At 39.2% G+C, this 22668-nt stretch overlaps 1 protein-coding gene across 2 annotated transcripts; it reads right to left on the bottom strand.

Annotated features, from left to right (window-relative positions):
• Positions 1 to 1463: 1463 nt before the first annotated feature.
• PPP1CC (protein phosphatase 1 catalytic subunit gamma) lies at positions 1464 to 22587 on the bottom strand. Of its 2 annotated transcripts, XM_041728478.1 has the most exons (8): positions 22289 to 22587; positions 11076 to 11207; positions 9968 to 10198; positions 5469 to 5573; positions 4089 to 4312; positions 3746 to 3880; positions 2758 to 2818; positions 1464 to 1856 (listed from the first exon to the last, which is right to left on the bottom strand). In XM_041728478.1, exons 1-8 carry the CDS (start codon positions 22341 to 22343, stop codon positions 1786 to 1788), a joined length of 1014 nt encoding a protein of 337 aa, XP_041584412.1. In that variant the 5' UTR covers positions 22344 to 22587; the 3' UTR covers positions 1464 to 1785. The 2 variants fall into 2 exon arrangements, with proteins under 2 accessions (XP_041584412.1, XP_041584411.1); XM_041728477.1 differs by having other exon boundaries at positions 1464 to 2818.
• Between the last annotated feature and the right edge of the window lie 81 nt (positions 22588 to 22668).

The following is a 22668-nucleotide window of genomic DNA, read 5'->3' as shown; positions in this document are numbered from 1 at the left end:
AACAACTGTTATGTTTCCTGGTTGTTTCTTTTGTATCTGCTGAAGATATCTATCAGTATTTTATGTGCAGTTAGTGCTCACAAGTACTTGGCTTGGCTGTCCATGGCTTAGTATCAGGTCATTACAGGCTATATATAATAGGTAGGTGCTACTTAGTGCCTTAGAGAATTTAGATATTCAAACACATGAAACAACTGAGATTAATGATAAAGTAACAAATAGTGAATAATACTATTATGAGTCAAGCATTACTCTGAGCACACTACATCATTTCATTCAAGAGTCACAATGAGGCAGGTGCTTTCTAAGAGACACTGTGGCTCAGCATTTAAGTCACACTCAAATCACACAGCCAGGAAAGGAGCCATGACCTGGATGGAATGTAGCCAATGGCAGATGTGACCAGATGCACATGAAGAGAAATTACAAGTGAGAATGTAAGGTTAGTGCAGAATGGGATTTATAAGGGAAGGCGCCAAGTTCTTTGGTCATATACTAGTTTCAAATAATTAGCGTCTAAGATCGCATGTCCTAAAACAAAGGTTGATTTTGTTTCCTACTTACCTGGTGCTGTGTCCTTTCTCAAAGAATTTTAATCAAGCTACCACTCCACGTTCTATAACCTGGGTAAAGAGGCCCAATTTTATTAACTATAGAATTCTGAAATCCTAGAAGTGACACAACTGATAATGTCCAGGGCACAGATTAAGGACACATGAAATCTGCCTTTGACATAATCAAATGCTGCTCATCTTTCTTCCTATAGTTAAAGAGGTCTGGGAGAATATGATAAAGTAAAATAATACAAGTCTGGATTTGTCACAATGTGGAATAAGAAGGCGCAAGAGGTCAGGAGGTCCAACCTCTCTGGCTGACAGGAGCATGCTGGAAGGGAAGTTGTGGCCAACGCCTCACGACCAGAGACTATTAGTGCAGATGGGACGCTAGACCCCAGCAGCCGGGTGCTTTTCTATCAACATGCCATCACTAGTTCAAACAGTCCCTTACTAGGAGGATTTCCTATTCCCTGAGGGAAACCAGGTTTTGATAGAAGAAAGTGCTTTGCAAATGACATGCTCTTTGCCCACTTTTAATGTACTGTAAGAAATTAATATGCACTTCACAAAACTGTGACACATGTAGTATGATACAACACTGTGTTCCGTACAAATTAGGGAATAGAGAACAAAGAACTGTGCATGCTAATACTGGTGGGTTGAGTCCGAAAAAGAAAGTTGTTCAAGTGAACCCAGACCAACAGATAACTATGGGTGCAGGTGACATGGCAGCTCAGCAAGCCCCACATCTCCTAAACAGCAGGGGAGGACAGCTCAATCTCATCACCCTACTTCAGAAACGTAGTTACATCCAGGTTAGACCTCCACAAACATGAGCATCCATATTATAGTCCATCTTTGGAAAACAGACTATTTGAAGGAAAACAAATCCAAATTGAAACTGTGTGGTTTCCAGAGCAATTTATTCATTAAAATCTATTCAATATGCCATCAACAGTTCTCCTGTGTGTATTGTGCTGATAAATAGACACTGAGAGGATTTAACAAGTTCGTCGTTTAATAAGTCTGAATTCATTTTCACCACATGGTATTGTACACGGTCATCTGTTGAAACAGATTTCTTTTTAACAGATCTTAGTTTAAAAAAGTCATAGATTCTGTGAGTTCTGTATAAACTGGTGGATAGTAAGTTATTTCCTTTGTTTTGACTTATAAGCCTCAACTTCACCGCAGAATAAAGAATGTAGGCCAAAGAAAGCATAATCGGTCACTCGTATAGAACAGTATTGTTTCTATAATTTGAAGCTTTCTGAATGGACGGGTTCAGGCCTGATGTAACTGTAAAAAGATTACTTAATGAATAGACTATATGGAAATTGTACAAAATGTTATTAACTTTAATCATTAATACCTTAAATAGCACTATGTTACTAATTGCTATTCAAAACCAAAAACCTGTTTTTGAATCCCTAAGAAGGTAGCATGTGTGCACAACCATGTACACAACCTTGTACTTAGGGGTGTGTCAATACATATTTGAACAGAAACTTTGGCTTTAGGAAAGAGTCACAAACATTTAAAATAATGGCTTTAATCGTCATTTTGAGTATACGGTAAGGGAAAGTGTGCTTTAATTAAATATACATCATACCAGTGATGCTGGCAAGGTTGAGTTAATCCTAATGTTGATAGCTATAAAAACTAGTTTGTACATGACAAGACAATGAGAGAAAAAAGCAATCCCTTTGAAACAAAATTAAAAAAAAAAATGTTCACAGTGGTTTGTAATCAACAGTATGCACTTTATGACAATAACATGTACAGATTGAGCACCCTAGGGCTCTCTTTATATCCTAAAGAAAACGAGCATTTACATTATTCATGGGTTGAACTGAATTTTAAAAAGATCAATTGTACACTTACCCCTTATACAGGATAAACTGTCCTGGGGTGTACAGCTTTAACACCATCATTAAAGTTGTTTGCAAAAGGAATACAGAATTAAAAAAACAAAACATTTTTTCTTGGGAGTGGAGAATCTTTCATTTGCTGTTATAACCAGCAAATGCCATTCATTAACTCAAAAAATGGAAGAGGGGACCCCACAAACACATTATTTGAGCAAGCTGACCAATACACATTACAGTTTTAAAAATGAAGGTTATATACTCTATGTTACAAGTCCCAACTAGGCAGTGTCAAAATGACATCTATTTCTTTGCTTGCTTTGTGATCATACCCCTTGGAGGTGTTACAGGTCTCGTGGCATTCGGCTTCTTTTTCTCTGCAGGCTTTAAAATCTGCAAAGATTAAAAGAGTGCAATTTTAAGAAATAGTCTCAACTCAAAATCTTAAGATTTCTCACTCAAATCTTTTGTTTAGAAAGGTTTCTGATTGTTTAAAACAGACCCAAGAACTCTCAAAGTCCCACTAACATATTAACAAACCAAGCTAACATGTACACATTTTGGTAATAAATGCTATGACGGACAGATGAAATACATGGACAAATTATTTGGCCTCTGGATAAAATGACAATTTTCTGAAGTCAGATCTTGTAGTAGCTCTAGAGCAGTGTTTTTCAAACCCATAGGGAGCCCTCTCACAATCGTTGGGAGTTGCAAGTTTTCCCTGATAGTTGGTAAAACAACAAGTAATTGACTTCAGTGGCTTTATGATTATGATTGGGCTAGCTTGAAATTGTACAAATTTAATCATAATAAGAGAATGAGAAAAAGATTCAGACAGACTTTACGTGTAAATGATACTTTTGTGCCAAGTGAGGGCCAAATAAATGATGTCAAGGTGAATCGAGTCTTATAGAAATTACAAAGAAGTGGTGGGAAAACAGAGTAATCACACAGCACATCTGGCACGTGGCAGTTAGTTCTACTCTAATTTTAGCTGAACATTACACTGACATTTTAAGTTTTAGATTTATAGTAAAAGAACTATAAGCACAAGGAGCCAATAAACTTTTTTTTACCCCACTTAAATAATGTAAAAACAGTTAAATTCAAGATGGCAGCTAAGGTTCTCTGACAATCCCCCCCCCCTCTTAAAAAGCAGTTCACTCATTACTGAATTAGAACTAACACTTGCATGGGAAAATAAAAACTTAGTCTACTCAACATAGATGAACAGTAGGCAGAAAACAGCAATTTCTAAAAAAAAGTCAGTAAAATTCAGCCTTAACAGTAGGAAACAATGTTGAAAGCATCATCTACCTGAAAAGAACACATTAGAGTTTCGTCCACACTCATCATGGCACCTGCATTGTCAAACTCTCCACAATAATTGGGTGCAGAAAACAGAGTGACCAACTGCCTCTTTGCAAAAAATTCATATCCATCTTCAACCACCTTGGAGAGAAAACGTTTTCAGTATAAGTAAGTGTAAACTGCAGGTGAGCAAAACTACTTTTCAGTTTCCCATTGAGTCTGATATCCTATAGGTCACTTGCAGAGACATTTTGTATGAATAAGCAATACCTACCCACTAAAATCAACAAGGAGAATCTGTGCTCACACACATGCTCTTAAGTGTACATGTAAAATTCAAAATCAATACCTGATGGGCTCTACATATAAGATCCAAATCATGCTTATGGAGAAATTTTGCAACCACTTCTGCACCAAATGTGAAGGACACTCCTCTGTCATTTTCACCCCAGCCTAAGACATCTTTATCGGGGTCAGACCACAAAAGATCACAAAGAAGACCTTGATCTGGTACATCAGTTGGTCGCATAATTCGCCGAATCTGCTCCATAGATTGAAGATCTGGTGATAAACCTATTAAGTGGAAAAAAAAAAAAAAAAAGAGGAAGAAAATAGAACTTTAATATTCCATTTGCTTACAGAGATACTCCATGAGTCTAACATGGAAAGCTTAAAACTATGGCTATATTAAGCTTTGGTTAGAAAAACAACTTTGAAAAAGCAATGCAATTTATCATATGCACCAATCTACAAGGCACAGTATGCTTAAACGGTATATGGAATCAGTTACCTCAACATACAGAGCTCTATAAAATTAAAATCTAGTCATTTATTAGACAACCACTCCTCAACTCCTTTGATGATAATATTGAACAATTGTACATTCTAGATTGCCAACCATTTCTAATGACTGGGTGTAGAGGGTACAGATACTCAGGTGTGATGTAGCTTTCTAGGAAATTTGTGCTGTCCAAGGACCATCAAGTCTATCAGACCAGCTCAGATGCAGCTGACTTTCAACTGAATTTAAAATCACATGCCCAGGGATGCCTGGCTGGCTCACTGGGTGGAGCATGCAACTCCTGATCTTGGTGTTTTAAGTTTGAGCCCCATGTTGGGGGTAGTTTTTACTTAAAAAAAAAAAAAAAAAAAAATCACATGCCAGCTCTACCAAACCAGTTGAAATACAGGAGGGCAGGGATAACTGCTTTATTAAAATACATTCGTTGTATTGGCTCTTTGACAGTTGTCTAATTTCTGACCACAGGCAACAAGAAATCCTTTTCGCAATTACTATCTTAATTAATTATGTCATACAAAGCACAACCATTGAGAAAAATAAAATCACTTTTAAAATCCAAGTCAGAAAAATTTCTGAAAGGAGAGGATGAAAAACAGATCAAGGAAAGTCTACTCACATTTTCAGTATTCTGGAGGATCTAGGATACAGCACATTAATTGCTCTTCATTTTATATTTAAAAACACTTTCTGCTCTATTTTCAAGTCAAACTGTTACAGAGCCTAGAATTCCCTGTAACAAATCAATTTCTTACTTTAGATTTCTATCCAAATGATCCTGGATGCACCAGAGTGGACCCATGATGTAGCACATCAATAAAAAAGAACCCTGACAGAGAAGTCATCCCAATGACAACTCATAAATGTCAAAGTGTATATACCCTTCAGAAGGGAACAAAATCTATCTGGAACTAAAATCAGCCCACATACCTCCATGACAGCAGAATATCTTCTCATCCACGATGGCTGCTATCGGTAAACAGTTAAAGCAGTCTGTGAAAGTTTTCCATAGTTTAATGTTATATCTTCTTTTACCTGTGAAAATTTCAGGGTGGTTAAAAAGGGACTGGAGTTCTGCAGGTTCATTCTCTCAGGACAACTTCTCCCAAAATAAGGGGCTAATTACTTTTTAAGTAAGTAAGAACTATGCTTTTATTAAAAATTGCCTGAAGGGTAGGTTTAACAGAACTAGATCTACTTTAAAATCCCATAGAGGTTTGAAATCAGAATCCCAAAGGTAATAACTAAGGATTATCATTAACCCCCAATCATCATTTGGTAGCACCAACTCTGGAATCTAAGTTGTCTGTTTTGTCCAATCTCAACCCACAGGCAATTATGAACAGCTTACACATGTGCCATTACCATCTTCCTTCTAAAGAAGCTTCATAAAATTAACACTTATTCCATCTCCCACTATCAATAGCCCACTGGTACCAGATTAACTCCTAGCCCTACACACTCTAGAAGGTACAAACAAGTATAAGGGAATACAGATTGCTTACTGCAGACACTCCAGGATAACTTCCTAACACTGCCATAAATGCTCAGAATGTCCTCCAGAGAAACAATGTTATAGGGTGGTTATATTTCCCTTACCAGCCCCTATATTCCCTGCATTCTGGAGTCATAGTGTGATTTAGACAAAAGCAGGACTCTAAGGTACTGTTTTCACTTATGTTCTGAGTTAAAAACCTACTCATAAATTCTGGAAGCACAAATCTGTCTGAATTGGGTTGAGAACGGCCCAATTGTTGGGTGCCTTGTCTCCTGTACCCTCTGTACCAGAAAAATCAAAGATCAAAGCACAATCTTCATTCCTAAATCCAAGTTTGTCCTTCGACTCCTCTCCTTTCTTATTCTAGGGACATCTACAAGTTTAAAGCTCAATCTCTTAGAAAGTCCATCAGTCCATCCTGCTGGCCCAGGCAGCAGGATCCTAAACCACACCTTCCACTCAACTGCCAATCAGCTGGATATGGAATTTAGCACAGAGTTTGGAATGTAATACAAATTAAAAAAAAAAAACTTGACTTCTACCTCTGTGGAGGAAGACTTTCTTTCTTACTAATAATTCGTATTTTTCTATGACTGGGTATAACTCTCACCATGGTTCACCCTGTTTTGTACTTCTTTGGAGGTCAATAATTCACTAATTCCTTATCTTTCTTCACTGGAGGGTTCTGGAAACCAAACAGCATTCCTCTCATAAAAGGCTGAAAGGGAACCTGTACACAATCACCACCTCCAATTTTCCAACAATGATAAAATAACAAGGCTGGGCTAATCCTAACCTCCATTCATAAAAGTGATTTGGTTCCATCTCCCATTTTCCACAGAAGCTTATCTCTGGAAGACCATCCAATGGCTAAGGACTCGCTTGGATTCTTCCTTTGCCTACATGTTGCATTTGCCAGTGCTGATGAATCCTCTTCCTTCTTGAAGTCTGTCTGCTTTGCTCCCTAATTCTTTACTAATGCAATACACTCCAGCTTGTCTTGCCGATTCCTCTATCTTTATTGGCTCCTTCAACAAAAAGTAGGATTTTTCCTCCTGTTGCCTCTGAACTTTTTTTTCTTTTTTCTTTCCTTTCCTTTTCTTTCTTTATTTCTTTCTTTCCTTCCTTCCTTTCCCTCCCTTCCAGACACACAGAGAGAGAGAGAGAGAGAGAGGCAGAGACACAGGCAGAGGGAGAAGCAGGCTCCACAGAGAACCTGACGTGGGACTCGATCCAAGATCTCCAGGATCACACCCTGGGCTGCAGGCGGCGCTAAACTGCTGCGCCACAGAGGCTGCCCTCTGAGCTTCTTAACTAAGTCCTAGAGTCCTGCTTTCTGTACTCTCTACACTTCCTCCCCAAGGCCACTTCAGACCAGAAGGAACATCTGGCTCCAAAAAGGTTTAGTCTGGGTAACTGCCAAGATCTTTTCAAACTTCCAAATCCAGGGATTCTGAGCCAGATCCGCTAATGCAGTTTCCTATTACTACAGATCAGACAGCTCTGGTTATCAGAAAAGGATAATACATATTCACATTTTTTTTCTAACAACAGATACTCCAGCTTTTCTAGGACTACATTTTTATTTATTTTATTTTATTTTTTAAGATTTTATTCATTTGACAAAGAGAATGTGACGCCTGTGCACACAAAAGCAGGGGAAGGAACAGCAGAGGGAGAAACAGGCTCTCCACCAAGCAGGGAAACTAACGCAGGGCTCAATCCCAGGACTGTGGCACATGACCCAAGCTGAAGGCAGACACTTAAGTGCCCCCCAGGACTGCACTCTATATAAAGTTGGGGTGGGGGCAGAGAGAGAGAAACTGTAGTACAGAAGAGAGCGTGTTATACTTGTGAAATAAGCTTATCACTTAAAGCAGTGGTTTTAAATTGTTCCATGAAAATCTACATTTTAATAAAGCTTTTCATTATAAATTAAAATTTTAATTATCAATAGTTTTTTTGAAGTCTGTAAACCATTAATCGAAAGCCATTTCTGTCAAGATGCCTTTCTGCCCACAAGTAGATTGTATGGCAAGTTATACCTGCCTGATGGGGGTGAAGGGAGCTTGAGCAGAAGGTTAATCAGTAAGTCTTGATGATCAAACAAGAAAGAACCAATGCTGACCATCTAAAGTTTCCTGCATTAAAAAGAAGCTGAATACAATGTTGTGAATATCCTCACACTTGGATATATGTCACAACAAAGCGATCATCTGGATTTGAGCTTCATCAATGAAAACATCAACGTACTTGCTAAACAGTGTATAAAAGGAACCTGTTCTAAAAAGTAGCATCTATAGCAAGTATCCAAAACACAATTTATAGGGGTACCTGGGTGGCTCAGTGGTTGAGGATCTGCCTTCAGTTCAGGTCGTGATCCTGGTGTCCTCGGATCGAGTCCCACATCAGGGTCCCTACAGGGAGCCTGCTTCTCCCTCTACCTATGTCTCTGCCCCTCTGTGTCTCTCATGAGTAAATAAATCTTAAAAACACCCCCCCCCCCCAATTTATTTGCCTCTCATTTCACTACCTTAGGAGTAATAACTGCTTTACTGGTACTTCTGATAGACTCATTGTCAAAAATCAAATCTTCCTTGAGGCACCTGGCTGGCTCAGTTGGTAGAACATCTGACTCTTGATCTTGGGGTGGTGAGTTCAAGCCCCACATTGTGTATGGGGATTACTTAAAAACAACAACAACAACAACAAAAACCTTTCTGGCCACAGACTCAACTGCCCTAGTCAGTTCAGAACCCATCAGATTTTTCTTTGGTGATCCCTTCCCATCTCATCTTACCAGCTGGGTGTTAGGGCCTTAGACAAGGCAAACATACAACTGGCAGAGGGTGAGATTAAGAGAGTGAAGTCTAGAAATACAATCTTTCTAGTAGTGCACATCTAACAAATGATCTAGCTGAACACATCTACATGGAACAGAGACGGAAAAACAGCACACTACAGGTTATGACTATAGTCTAGGGGAGGACCACAGGGACAATTCTTAACTGGTCTTATTATCATCACTGGCAAATGTAGTAGTTGACTGAATTCCTTAACCACCTCTCTCCTCCCAGCCCAAAGCTCCTCCTAGCAGAAATGTTAAGCACAAAAGAAGGGTAAGGGTAAGGACTCAAACCATTTACTTTAAACATTTTATACTTATTAAACAACACTACAAAAACAAAATTCCACCCAAACTAGCAATTTTTAAAGCTTTAAGAATCTTCAGTTTTTTTGTCAACTACCAACCCAAAGTGCACAACTAAACAATCCAAAATGGGTTGTAATATGTATAAAATAGTATACAAACGATTTTTTCGTTTTATAATTTTGCTTTCTCCTTTCAGCACATTTTAGGACAGTAACTGCTGTTTGTCCTGGGTACACATGTGCCAGAAGGAAAAACAAAAACAAAACAAATCACAAAATTTAAAAACCAGTTATTTATATATTTCCAGATATCATTTACATGAAATTACCTAGAAATCTACAGACAGAAAACAGGTTAGTGTTTGCCTGGGGCTGTGGTGATAGTTGCACAACCCCATAAATTTACTAAAAATCATTGAACTGTACACTTAGATTTTATGGAATGAAATTTTATCTCAATAAAGTTGTTAAAAACAGATTTGGACAGGTTCTCAGAGTTGTACTAAAAATTAAGTTCAACAAAGATATTAAAGAAGCCACCACTGCAATCATTACTTCTTAATCAAATAGTCACATCATAAAAGAATCTAGGGCATTATTATATATACCGCAGTGGCAGTGTTATTTTTCTAACCTAAGAAAAAACAAGTTTATGAAATAGAAAACGACAGATTAAACATTTTATCTAAATGCTCATGAATCCTAACAAAATATTTGCCGTTTTACGATCAAGTATTTCAGTTTGAGGAAATCTTCCTTAGATGTAGAAAGTACTTACATTCATCGTAAAATCCATAAATTCTATTGATGCTGGCACATTCATGGTTTCCTCTGAGAAGAAAAAAATTCTCGGGATATTTGATTTTGTAAGCCAGTAAGAGGCAGATAGTTTCCAATGACTGCTTCCCCCTGTCCACATAGTCCCCAAGAAACAGATAGTTGCTTTCTGGCGGGAAACCACCGTACTCGAAAAGTCGAAGCAAATCATAGTATTGCCCATGGATATCACCTAGAAGCAAGAGTTCTGTTACACAGTGCCCTCATACTTATTGTTTAATCCACCAAAAAAATTTTGGAGACATTTTTTAGTTCAATTCAGCTTAATAACAATTTTAAGCATATGTTTATGTCCAGAATCTCACAGACAACTCAGTTAATTAAGAATTAATTTTGTGGAAAGGATTATTAATGCCCAGGTAGGCCTTCTTGCTAAGTAACATGGCTTTCCTTTCAGGTTGGTTGATTAATATCAGATCTCTGGCAGCTCAGTCTGCAGGTTCTGTGTCAGTAGAACTGCTGCACTGCTAGTGTGCCCCAGACCTGTGTGAACAAAGGTACACACACCACACGCCCAAATTCATTCAGCTCTCAATATCTCCCTGCTATATAATGCCACAGAGCATTTTACTTTAAAAATAAACATATAAATGTTATCAATGTAGTCAAATATGCTAAAATATTTAGCATTACTCAGATGAATTTCAGTTTTTATACAGATTATCTCTATCATGTAGAAACAGACTACAAAACAGTATCAAAGGAGGTCTATTTTTTAAGCATAATGTCTTGCTTTAAGTGTAAATGTAATTCACATATATTTATATAGTTCAGACCTTTTCATAGCTCTCCATTCGGTATCGTTTCTTTCTGATGCCATGTTTATATTACTTTAGTGAAATAGTTTTTAGAAAATCTGAAGCACATCTAAGTAAACTAAGTCCATTAGAAATATTTATTCTAAAGTTAAAATTATTTAATTTTAAGTATTCCCAGGTTATTCGTAAATAGCAAACAATTCTGCTGGCTAATACAAGGACATCCATATATCCTCAAGTCACTCAATCAATTGCATAACCAAAGGCAACTATTCATGTGCCAAAACCTACCACATATTTTGAGTGGTGCTTCAAGTTCTAGTAGGATAGGCTGACTGAGAAAGATCTCTCGGGACTTTAAGCACAGTCCTCGGATTTCATTCTCCTGTAGCTGGACATTCTTACCAGGCTTGGACCCTCTCACTGTAGGGAGAAAAACTCCAGTTAGTCAAATGAAGTCAAGATACAATTTAACATAAAAATTATCTGAAAAGGCACAAGTTTTAATAAGGAGGAGGCAAAAACAGTTTAACTGGCCTGACTTTATTTTTGTAACACTTCTAAAGAATATGGTTTTAATGCCTAATTATAATTGTAAAAATCTTAGATAGGATTTTATTTAGTTGCATCTTCTATAGCAAATTAAGACTTCTTACAGTATCCTGAACAAAGGGGCACACACTGTGTATGAATATTGTTAGAAAGGCATTCTTTTGCTACTTGCTGAAATCAGACCTGCTGTGGCTCAGCCCAAGGCCTCAGTTTTGCATCCAAGCCGCACAATTGGCCTTGTTCACCTACAGCCTGTCCACCAGACCTTCTCTTTCTGCCCCCAATCTTGTCTACTCTTCTCCAGCCTTATAAATGAATTAGTAGGGGGATCCCTGAGTGGCTCAGCGGTTTGGCGCCTGCCTTTGGCCCAGGGCGCGATCCTGGAGTCCCGGGATCGAGTCCCACATCGGGCTCCCTGCATGGAGCCTGCTTCTCCCTCCTCCTGTGTCTCTGCCTCTCTCTCTCTCTCTCTCTCTCATAAATAAATAAACTTTAAAAAAATTAATAAATGAATTAGTAATTGTAGAATAGATTTCAGAGATTGTCATGTTACTGAGTTGATTCTATGGATTCTTGTTTTATTTTATTATTTTTTTTTAAAGCAGAGTTTTTTTTTTCGTTGTTTGTTTTTTTAATGATAGTCACACACAGAGAGAGAGAGGCAGAGACACAGGCAGAGGGAGAAGCAGGCTCCATGCACCGGGAGCCTGACGTGGGATTCGATCCCGGGTCTCCAGGATCTCGCCCTGGGCCAAAGGCAGGCGCCAAACCGCTGCGCCACCCAGGGATCCCTGGATTCTTGCTTTAAAATGTGAGACTGTGGGACGCCTGGGTGGCTCAGCAGTTGAGCATCTGCCTTTGGCTCAGGACGTGATCCTGGAGTTCCCGGATCGATCGAGTCCCACACTGGGCTCCTGCATGAAGTCTGCTTCTCCTCCTTCTGCCTTTTTCTCTCATGAAAAACAAACAAACAAAAAAAAGTGAGATTGGAAGGGCACCTGGGTGACTCGGTTAAGTGTCGACAATTAAAAAAAAAAAAAAAAGACTATTTATTTATTCATGAGGGAAACAGAGAGAGGCAGAGGTTCAGAAATATGGAGAATCAGGTTCCTCACAGGGAGCCCGATGTGGGACCTGATCCCAGGACCCCGGGATCACGCCCTGAGCTGAAGGCAGAGCTCAACTGCTAAGCCACCCAGGTGTTCCTAAGTGTCTGACTTGATTTCAGCTCAGGTTGTGATCTCAGGGTCATGTGATTGAGCTCCAGGCTCAGTGCAGAGTCTGCCTAAGATTCTCTCTTCCTCTCCCTCTGCCCACCCCCTGCCACGTGTGTATCTTTTTAAAAAAATTTAATAAAAAAATAAAAAAGATTGAATGCTCGGAACCTTCCCCCGACCAGTGTTTTTCAGAGGATGATTGGTATTTCAAGAGTTCTCTGAAAAAATTTAAGTGTTGCTTGCATTTTATTGAAACACACTTTAGGCTCATTGTACATACTGTACATGTTTGCTCTGCGATCTCTGCGATTGCATCTGTGAATACGATTATGCCCTTAGAGGGCAAAGGATGTCAGTGAGTGCTATAAGAAAGGTTTCTTAGTAATCTGAACAGATACAAAACAAAACAAGAAATAGAAGAAATAAATATTGGTACAGCACTAGGTGTAGCCCACATCCGACCACGCCTGAGGTCTACTCCCTATCAAAGTAAAGCACTCCAGCCCTGTAACAGTTCATTTATCAGCAGGTAGGCAGGAAATGAAATTTTCTTTCTTTCTTTCTTTCTTTCTTTCTTTCTTTCTTTCTTTCTTTCTTTCTTTCTCTCTCTCTCTCTCTCTCTCTCTCTCTTTCTTTTTTTAAAGATTTTATTTATTCTGAGAAAGAGTGAGAGCGTGCGAATGAACAAGCAGGGGGAGTGGCAGGGGCATGCTCCTCCAGGAGGGAGAAGCAGGTTCCCAGAGGAGCAGGGAGACAGATGTGGAGCTCCATCCCAGACTCTGGATCATGACCTGAGCCTAAGGGAGATACTCAACCAACTGAGCCACTCAGGTGTCCCAAAATGAAACGTTCTGTTTTGATTCCAGTTGTAGCAGATTAGACAGTCACTAAGTACCGCTTAAATAGCACTGAATTGCTAATATCTTAGCTTTACAGTTATGAGGTGGTCTGCTTGATGGTAAGGTATGGTTAAATACAGGCACTGATTATCTTCAACTTGTAATCAGTCTTACTTCTCATTTTGTATAAAAGGTTTATAAAAGCAGACATTCTATGAATTAGAACTGAAGCAAAAACATAGGACCAGACTAAATATAGAATGTTAGGTTACATCCTTCCACCACGAAACCTAATATAAAATGATTCTGTTTCAACAAAACCACAAAATCTATCAGATTAAATTATTGTTGATAATCTAAATTTTATCAGTTTTGGAGGCTTTATATTTAACTTACAAAATCATTCAGCTTAATAACAAATTCAAAGCAGTAAGTTTAACTGGTTTGTATCTAGCTTTGTTCTGTAAAAATCTTATTTTACAGAGTGATAAAAATTACAAATAAAAAACCTGATGCTTGTTGATAATTTTTCCTATTAAAAATGGCTGTGTCCATTTATTGTCTAAGGCAAAGTCATTCTTCAGCCTAAATAACCACCGAAACCCTGAGTTCTCTGAAGAAAAAGGTGTTTTGTTTTTTAAGATTTTATTTATTCATGAGAGACACAGAGGCAGAGACATAGGCAGGCTCCTCGTGGGGAGCCTGATGGGGGACTTGATCCCAGGATCATGACCTGAGCTGAAGGCAGATGCTCAACCACTGAGCCACCCAGGTGCCCCAAGAAAAAGGTTTTGAACAGAAACCGAACACTATGTATCCTTCAATGAAAGACAGTAAGCAAGAAAAGATGACAAGAGGAAAGGGCCAAACTCCTGAAGCACATAATCAAGAGAAAATGTTGAGAGAGCAGTGGAACTGGGAGCCAGCCCCAAGTTTCTGTACTGGTTTTATAGTCTTGAGCAAATCACTACTTTGGACCCCAAAATATGTAACTAAAGTAAACTATCATCAATCTCCTTCGAATCAAAATATTATGAAATGAGAAGCAACAAAGATGAAAGCAAAGTAATGATAATTTTTGAGGGAAGATATGAAACACACATCTATAATACTACAGAGCAACTGAGCAATAAAAAATGGTTTTTCCAGAACCACAGTAATTTTGTCTCCTAACACATAGCAGAGAATTCAAGAAACACTCCTGTCAGAAAAGACGGTAGGATTCCTGCTTCACTGGCCAGAAAACCCCAATCATTAGCAATTATACCACAAGCTTGGGCAGACTGCCCAGCAGGAAACTTTATTTTTGGCTAGGAGGGGACTCCTAGAAGCTTCTGGTTTTCAATCTCAATCTTTTTCAGCAGAGCCCCAAACTTGTGAATGAATAGTCCACTTTAAGTCTTTTAGGAGAGTATACAATAATTAATCTACACCTATATGTAACAAAGGCTGTACTTTTTATATGAATGCTATCATATTAAATCAATGCCATCAGATTAAATCAATGTTGCTAATATAAATTTTACCGGTTTTGGAGGTTTCCCACTACCACCTTTAGACAATAGTTTATGATAGTTTTCTTATTTTGTTTTCCTGTTGGTCCTCTGGAGTGTACAGGTAAGTAAAAAAGCAACATTGCTAACAAAAATTATTCTTAATGTGCAATAAGGATTAAATGCAGTTTTTCTAGAACAAATTAAGATTTTGTACCTGAGGAACAGTGCTCATTAAATACAAAGCTTCTTAAATTCCCTACAATTAGCTCAAGCAATAAAATTATGAAAACAGACACCACCAACACCATCATCTACCAATTGGCAAATACCTGCTCATCCTTCAAGACTGCTTATATATTACTTTGCCCCGCAGAGCCTCTCCTATAAGCTTACTTTATGCTTTCTGAAATGCTTTCACAACACCTGGAAACTACTCAGGGCACACATACTTTGTATTGTAAATGCCATTTTGCTTCCACCTATTCATCTGGACGCTCTGGTAGACTAAGTAAAACCCAAGACTACATGACTGGCTCTGCAGTGTACATGTCCATGGCCAGATGTGGCAGATGCTCAAAACTTGTGTGAATGAAATCTGGATAAATCTCCAAGTACTGATGACTTGTGATATTAGAATTAAACATGTATTCTGGACTACATACTTTTAATTAGCAAAAAACCGGTGTCTGTGCTTTAAAATTAAAAAAGCAATAGTGTCAAAAAAAAAAAAAAAAAAAGCAATAGTGTCATTTTCCTATCAGCCTTTAATACAGCATTTTTCTAGTTGCAAAAATTTAGGACTAATCTTAAATTTCAAGTTGAAGATGATTTGGCTAACAATTAGAAGATTTCAAAATGGGTATTAGCAGCCCCAAAACACTAGATATTTCGTAAAAATGGCCATATTGGCCAATAGCACATAAATCTACTTCACTATTTTCAACGTTCCATCCAATAGAATTACTTACAAGTTGTAGCTAACATTTATCAAGCACTCATCATGTGCTGGGCACTGCACTAGAGGGTTTTACATTGCCACTTAATCCTCACAACAATCCTATGAAGTTAGGCTCTGTCACTTCTGTTACAATCTGGGAGAGGTTCAGTGACTTGGTCCAAGGTCTCAGAGCTTATAAGGACACCAGGCCCCACTGAACTCTAGGTCTAGTGGTGCTTCCACTATACTATTACCCTCCCAGCTAAGGATTTGTTCTTTACCCAAATCCTAATATATGGTCATTGCTTCCTAAGAAAATTCTGAGACAGGATAGAAAATCACAAAGCATCCTTACCAATGAGAAGCATTAAATCAGAACTAAATTAGGCAATCTGTTTAAGACTGTCAATACTTATTAACCATGCTTCAAACATTGAAGAGAATAGTTGCAGAGTATCTACTATGTGCCAGACCCTCTGGACGCTGGGGATACCCTGGTAAACAAAATGGACAAGAATCTTGTCCTTTCTCTTGTGGAAGACACAGAAAATTAAGAATAGGTAACTGCGGCTTGTTACAAATGCTTGACTACAACTATCCTTCCATCAAGATTATAAAACTAAAAGTTCACCTTAAGGGGCTCTTCAATACCATTAAAAAGACAGAGGCTTTTAAAATAAAAACACCTCCATTTTATCTCTAGTAGCTACAAAGAAAATTACAGTGTAGCTCTACTCAATAAACATTAGTCAATACTTACCTTGAGGTTTAAAGCCCTCACTGTGGTTCTGTGTGCAATGGGAGAAACATGCACACAAAGGAGACCCTTGGTGGGAAATTCAAGAGTGGTCACATGTTACCTTCCTAATTAGTAGCCGTGCTAGTTCAAATTGTAAATATGAAGTTATTTCAACAATTGCCAAAGGAATCCAAAATATTTCAACAAGAAAGAATTCCATTTTCCAGATAGAAGTGTTTCTCATAAATCCAGTTGTTAGACATTGCATGGAAATCAGTAGGCACTGTAAACGTGTAGGTTAGTGATCAAGACATTCATATACCAATTTAGAACTTTATGACTTCTGAGTAAAAACCTTTATCTGACTAGAAAGATTCAGAAAAGTGAATTATAGCTGTTAACAGCAAAGGCTGTTCTGTAGAAACTTATTTATCTGGCAAATCACGAACACGAGCACATGATAAAAGCTTCCAGTCAATTTATCAAAAACAAACTGACAAAAAGCTGAAATAGTAAAAGAATATTATCAGTGATTATTTGCAATGCCAGCTTTTTCTCATAAGCAACACTAACTTTTCTGACAGCCTGGCAAAAAGCAAAACAAATGAAAACTATGCAAGGAAATAAGACTTTGGGATTATTTATGAATAATAAAAAAGTATTCTTCTTGCTCTTTAATTAAAAGTTCTTTAATTGTTAGAAGAAAGTCTTATTAAAGGAACAGTACACACAAAAAGAAAAGTTCCAGATGAATTATAATGAGATTTTAGAATCTAAAAATGGCACAACCAGCGTAAAAATAAGCCAACACAGACTTTGCAGTTTTAGGATAATCTTATTAAAGTAGGTGGTAATCTTCAGACTACTGCACACCATATTCATTTCAGTGACAGAATCAATAAATAACCTTCCAATATATGACAGATTTTGGAAGATCTCAAACCAAGACAAACAACAGTGAATACCTGCAGCATTAAACCTTTTCCACAAACAACTGAGTTCTTTTCTACAAAAAATATAAACCACAAAAATGTTATCAAGAATCATATGGTTTCACTGTAAAGTTATCAGCAGGAAGACTTCCCACTTTGAGAGCATCTGAATTGTTTCCACGCCACACACTCCCTCATTCTGGACTTTACTAACTGCTGGTGCTATACTTTGTGCATTTTTTTATTGAAGTATGGGTGACACACAATGTTACAATGGTGTATACTTTGGACATTTAGAGGCGATACCAATTTTCTCAAGACAAATATTCAGGATATAGTTAGAAAACACTATCTCCTGCTCTCCAAGTACCTGGAGTTTTCTACACCTACTGTGAAACCAGTTTATTGCAAAATGTTTCTTTTCAAGTCTAACAACCCATTTTGATAAAATACCACTGAAGAGACCTGAGGTCTGACCCTACATTTTAAGAGTAATTTTCATTTTCGTAAGGCTTACTATCAGTTGACACTCATTCTGGGCGCCAGCAAACTCTAGAGTAGTGGAGACACTGGAGGTTTCAGGTAAATAATTAAGACCTGTAAGTAAATCATCTGTTCTTACATGCTCTGGATACAGGAGTCTGATCCTAAAACTCAGTAATTCATCCCAGAATCCCATTAACTCCAAAAATATAAAATTCTTCCCTATTCATCTTGAATGAGACTTCCAGTTTTAAAGCAATTCACATCAGAATAAGGTCTCCTTCCCATTTCAATCTTTAATGTCTTCTAATTGCCCTCATTGTAAATGAAGTTAATGTGAAGTGGGTATAAAATCATTATCAACCCCTGCCCTGCTTCAGGATCAGTAATCCTTACCTACCTCAAGTACACTGACAGGCACAGGCACATAATTTGCAGAACAGGTCGAAGATTATAGGACTGCAGTCTCAAAGCCATAAAACGATTTCACCAACCAACCTCTACTTTGACAACAGATTACTAATGCTTGACCCAGCACTGCCTCTATTTCACCAGCTGGGGAGAAGGAAAGCCTGGCCTCTGCTCTCCTGGCTTACATTTCCTCAAGCACATGATGACACAAGCCACCAACCTGTTAGATTTCACTGACGCCCCTGCTACTGACAAACAAGGGGGCACTTCAGGCATAAGGAGAGTAATGCTTTCCATGCTGTGGTTTAGGATTGATTGGTGCAAGCTGCAGATCATGTCTCTCATAGGAAAAGAGGATGAGGCCTACTACTGATATGCTGCAAGGGGAGGGAAGAGCAGGAGGCATTGAAACACAGACTTCTTGTAAATAAGGAAATTAGTAACGTAAGGTAAGCTTTGACATTACTGTCTTTTTTTTTTTTGACATTACTATCTTTATCAACAAAATGGCCTATGATAATTGCTCAAGAAAAGCCTAACTGTCAAAATTATCTGACCTATTAAAAAATCATTTCAGAAGTCTTATTAGAAAAGATTACTTTTGTTTTTTTTTATCAGATTTTTATCAATGTTTGTTGTTTTGCCATCATGCTTGTCCTTTGTATGATCTTCAAGACCAGGCACTGCTGCCTTTTTAACATTAGAATATAAATGTTTCATATTACACCAAAAAGCTAAATACATGGGTCACTTGATTTTATAGTTTCGAAGTATCTGAACACTATTTTCAGATGAACTCTTACACAGAGGATTAACGCAGGAAATGCTTTCTGAGGGCCAAGGCAGAAGTCACATTGGTAAGGAGAACAATTATGCAGAGCCTGACAAGGTCTTGCAGTTTGACAATGGTCATCTTCAGAGCAAAGATGCTTTTTGCAAATCAGGAAGTGAAATAAGTTACACTGCCTGCTGTGCAAGAGAAGTACTAGCCATCTCTCTGAGTCAGGTCACTTACAAAGTCAAAAACTGCCCTCTCACTTTTCTCCAACACGGTAGGAATATCAGACCAAATCAATAGCAGGCTTATTTTCTCTCGAAATCTCCCAACTTTAATAGTATAGTTATTAAATAATTGAACATTAGTTAAACTGAGTTTCAAGTTTTATCATCAGTGAGGCAGAGCTTGGATAAAACTTCCAAGGGATCCCTGGGTGGCGCAGCGGTTTCGCGCCTGCCTTTGGCCCAGGGCGCGATCCTGGAGACCCGGGATCGAATCCCACGTCGGGCTTCCGGTGCATGGAGCCTGCTTCTCCCTCTGCCTGTGTCTCTGCCTCTCTCTCTCTGACTATCATAAACAAACAAACAAACAAACAAACAAAAAACCAACTTCCAAGGTGGGTCACTTAAGTGACCTATATAATCTTCACTTAAAACAAACAAACAAACAAAAAAACACTTAAGAAAAAACTACTTAAGTTTAGAGTAGCAAAGAATTTCATAGCTACCTTCCAAATCAACACACTGTTAATTTCTTAAGTAAGACCTCACTGAATTGGTACTGTTACCGAGCCACTTTTCAACTAACCTCGTACAGTCTTAAAAGACCATTCTGAACATACAAAAAAGATCACAAAACTCATATGCCATTTTGATATACTTACATTTTAATTAAAATTCTTAGGGAAAAACATTTTGGGGGTATTTAAAATCACAAAATTTATTATCAACATCTTCTAACATGGATGTGTGTGTGTCCCCTCAATGGATCATCTTCAACCGTTTCTCTGCCAAATTTACATTGATGAGAAAAAAAGCAAATCTGAAGTATACAGTATTGTGCAGTTAGCCCATTCTGGAGGCATTAAAATGCCATGCTTTGTTATATTAATTTCAATGAAAATGAGATATAAAGAAAAATTCTAGTTTTCAAGTGCAACCGAACACATAAAGAGGAACTATTAAGAAATGATTAATCTCATTTTAGATGATTCATCAAGGTAAAATCTCTTAGCATGATTTAAAAAATAAGATTAAAATGAACAAATCTGTTATGTGAATACAGAGTTATGGGCAACACAGTAAAGTTAATAAGACTTAGTTTTAAAGTTCTGATTATTCTAATAAAGTTCTGATTATTCTAAACACAGATTCCAAGTTTTTGTTTCCTTAGTGAAATAAAGCTCATCTAATCTACCCATATATAACCCTGCACAGATATGCAAAAGTTAAAGCTTTTAATACTAAAATATTTAAGAGAAAGGTCCTTTCTTAGTGCAAATTGGTTTAATCGGTTTCTGGCTGGCTATAGCCTCATATAAATCAAAGGACTGTATTAACTATCATGAAAAATATAGTTCTTATAATAAATGCCAAGTACTGAAGGAGTGACAAGGCTTTCAACCACAAATGCCACCGACATTTCAAGAGCATTTCAAGAGACTTTAGACATTCAACGGGGTTTTCCTTTAAGAAAATATAAAAGTAAAAAATCTCAGCATGGATTAAGATATTTTCAGGAGTTTCATCTTAATGACTTAATCATAAAAATCTACAAATTCTAGTACCAGAGCTGTCCCAACTGTTCTTGCTCTGGACTCCCATCTCTCAAGCATTTACAGTACAGTATTTTAGGACAGAACTAAGGCAAAAAGCAGTTAAAACTCAGCCAAATCTACATTATCCAGCGCCCAAATCAAGAGATTTGAATTCTTCCAAAGTTTCAGAAAAAGACATTAGCATTAGTAGACAGGCTTGGGAATTCAGGTGGGCGTGGGGGGGGGGCGAGGGGAGGTTCACTTCAGCGACCCTTTTTAAAATCCAAACTTCATCTGTATCCCACATCAATACGAATCAATTGTCAGGCACCTCAGGAGTCTAAGGCCAGCTAAAATTAAAGTTTTTTTTTTTTGTTTTTTTTTTTTAACCTCTGCTTAACCTCCTTCCTTCAAACATTAAGGTGTCTTGAACGTAGCAAGTTCTAGCTCCCGGCTGCCTGGGTTTGAAACCTCTCACTAATGTGTGACCTTGGTCAAGTGCCTTAACCTCTCAGTTTCTTCCAAAAAACGGGGGGGGAAAAAAACAAAAGCACCCACCGCTCAAGGTTGTTGGGAGAATTTAAGAACTGTGTGTAAACCGCTCTAAGAATGTCTGCACACAGCGCTTTAGAAACGCTATTGCTATAAATGTAATTATGAGATGCACCCGAAGCGCTTAATAGAGAGCCTGGCATATTGGAAAGATAACGAAACTGTCATCATCGCTGGTTTCACATTCAGTGGCACGTTTAGAAAGGAGCGCTGAGACCTCTTCGAGAGAAGGATAACTTAAGGGGAGTATTTGGGAAGGCAGGAGGGGGTCGGTTCCGACATCCTCGGGGGTTATCAATACTCGTCATCAAGTAACAAGCAATTGGTCCTCCGACCCCAGCCCCACACGAGAAAAAAAGGCAAGACCGGACATTAGTCCCCAAAGCCGGTGGAACTCTCAGCCCCATCAAATTGGTTTCCGGGAGGACGGGTACCAGAAAGTAAGGAACACGCCGTCCTGCAGGCGGGACCAGGGCCCCCCGCCTTCTCTCTCCTCCCAAGACTGGTCCCATTTGCGGGGCGCAGAGGGGTACGGACCGGAAACGTGGGGGTGGGGAGCGGAGTTTTCAAATCTCCGGGAGGAAGGCTGCACCTCCGAGCAATGGATGAGCGGAGCCGGCGGGATCCGCGGGTTGGGCCAAGTACGGGACCCCAGCCGGCCTCCCTCCGGCTGCAGCCCCCGGCCCCACGAGTCCACTGGCGGGGCTCGCTCCGCTCGGCGCTGCCAGCCCAACCAGCCTCCCAACTTACCCCTCCCCCGCGAGCCCCCGGGGGCGCCCGCCACCCCTCAGCCCGTCCGCCGACCCCTTCACCTTCCAGCAGCCGTTGGATGATGCTGTCGATGTTGAGTTTATCTATATCCGCCATCGCCTTCCACCGCCGACCCTCCCGCAGCGGCGCCGCCGCCGGCTCGCGCCCGGGACTCGCACCTCCTTTCCCACGCCACGAGCACAGAGGCGGTGGTGGCGGCGGTGGCAGCAGCCGCGGCGGGTCCCCCCCAACCGCCCCGCTCCCTGCTTCCTCCTTCTCTCCCCACTGGAACCACGAGAAGAACAAAATGGCCGCCGACTCCTTAGCCAGTCTCGGTCGGCGCACGGATGCGCGCGGGGGAGTGCAGCGGCCCGGCCGGGACTTCTTTATGGGCCATAGGGCGCGCGGGAGGGGGCGGGACCAGAGCGCGAGCAGGGGGCGG

The sequence above is a fragment of the Vulpes lagopus genome, chromosome 14 (genome assembly GCF_018345385.1).
Source record: "Vulpes lagopus strain Blue_001 chromosome 14, ASM1834538v1, whole genome shotgun sequence".
Taxonomy (NCBI): Eukaryota; Metazoa; Chordata; class Mammalia; order Carnivora; family Canidae; genus Vulpes; species Vulpes lagopus.
The sequence above is the reverse complement of the archived record's forward strand: the minus strand, read 5'-3'. Positions and strand labels throughout refer to the sequence as shown.

What these genes read in the sequence shown, in the direction of transcription:
- PPP1CC (XM_041728478.1), bottom strand. Translation starts at nt 22,343, where the DNA reads ATGGCGGATATAGATAAACTCAACATCGACAGCATCATCCAACGGCTG. An exon ending in AGCACCACTCAAAATATGTG is followed by an intron (nt 10,199 to 11,075) that starts GTAGGTTTTGGC and finishes TCTTGCTTCTAG; the next exon opens with GTGATATCCATGGGCAATAC. An exon ending in CTCTAATGTGTTCTTTTCAG is followed by an intron (nt 2,819 to 3,745) that starts GTAGATGATGCT and finishes TAATCTTTGCAG; the next exon opens with ATTTTAAAGCCTGCAGAGAA.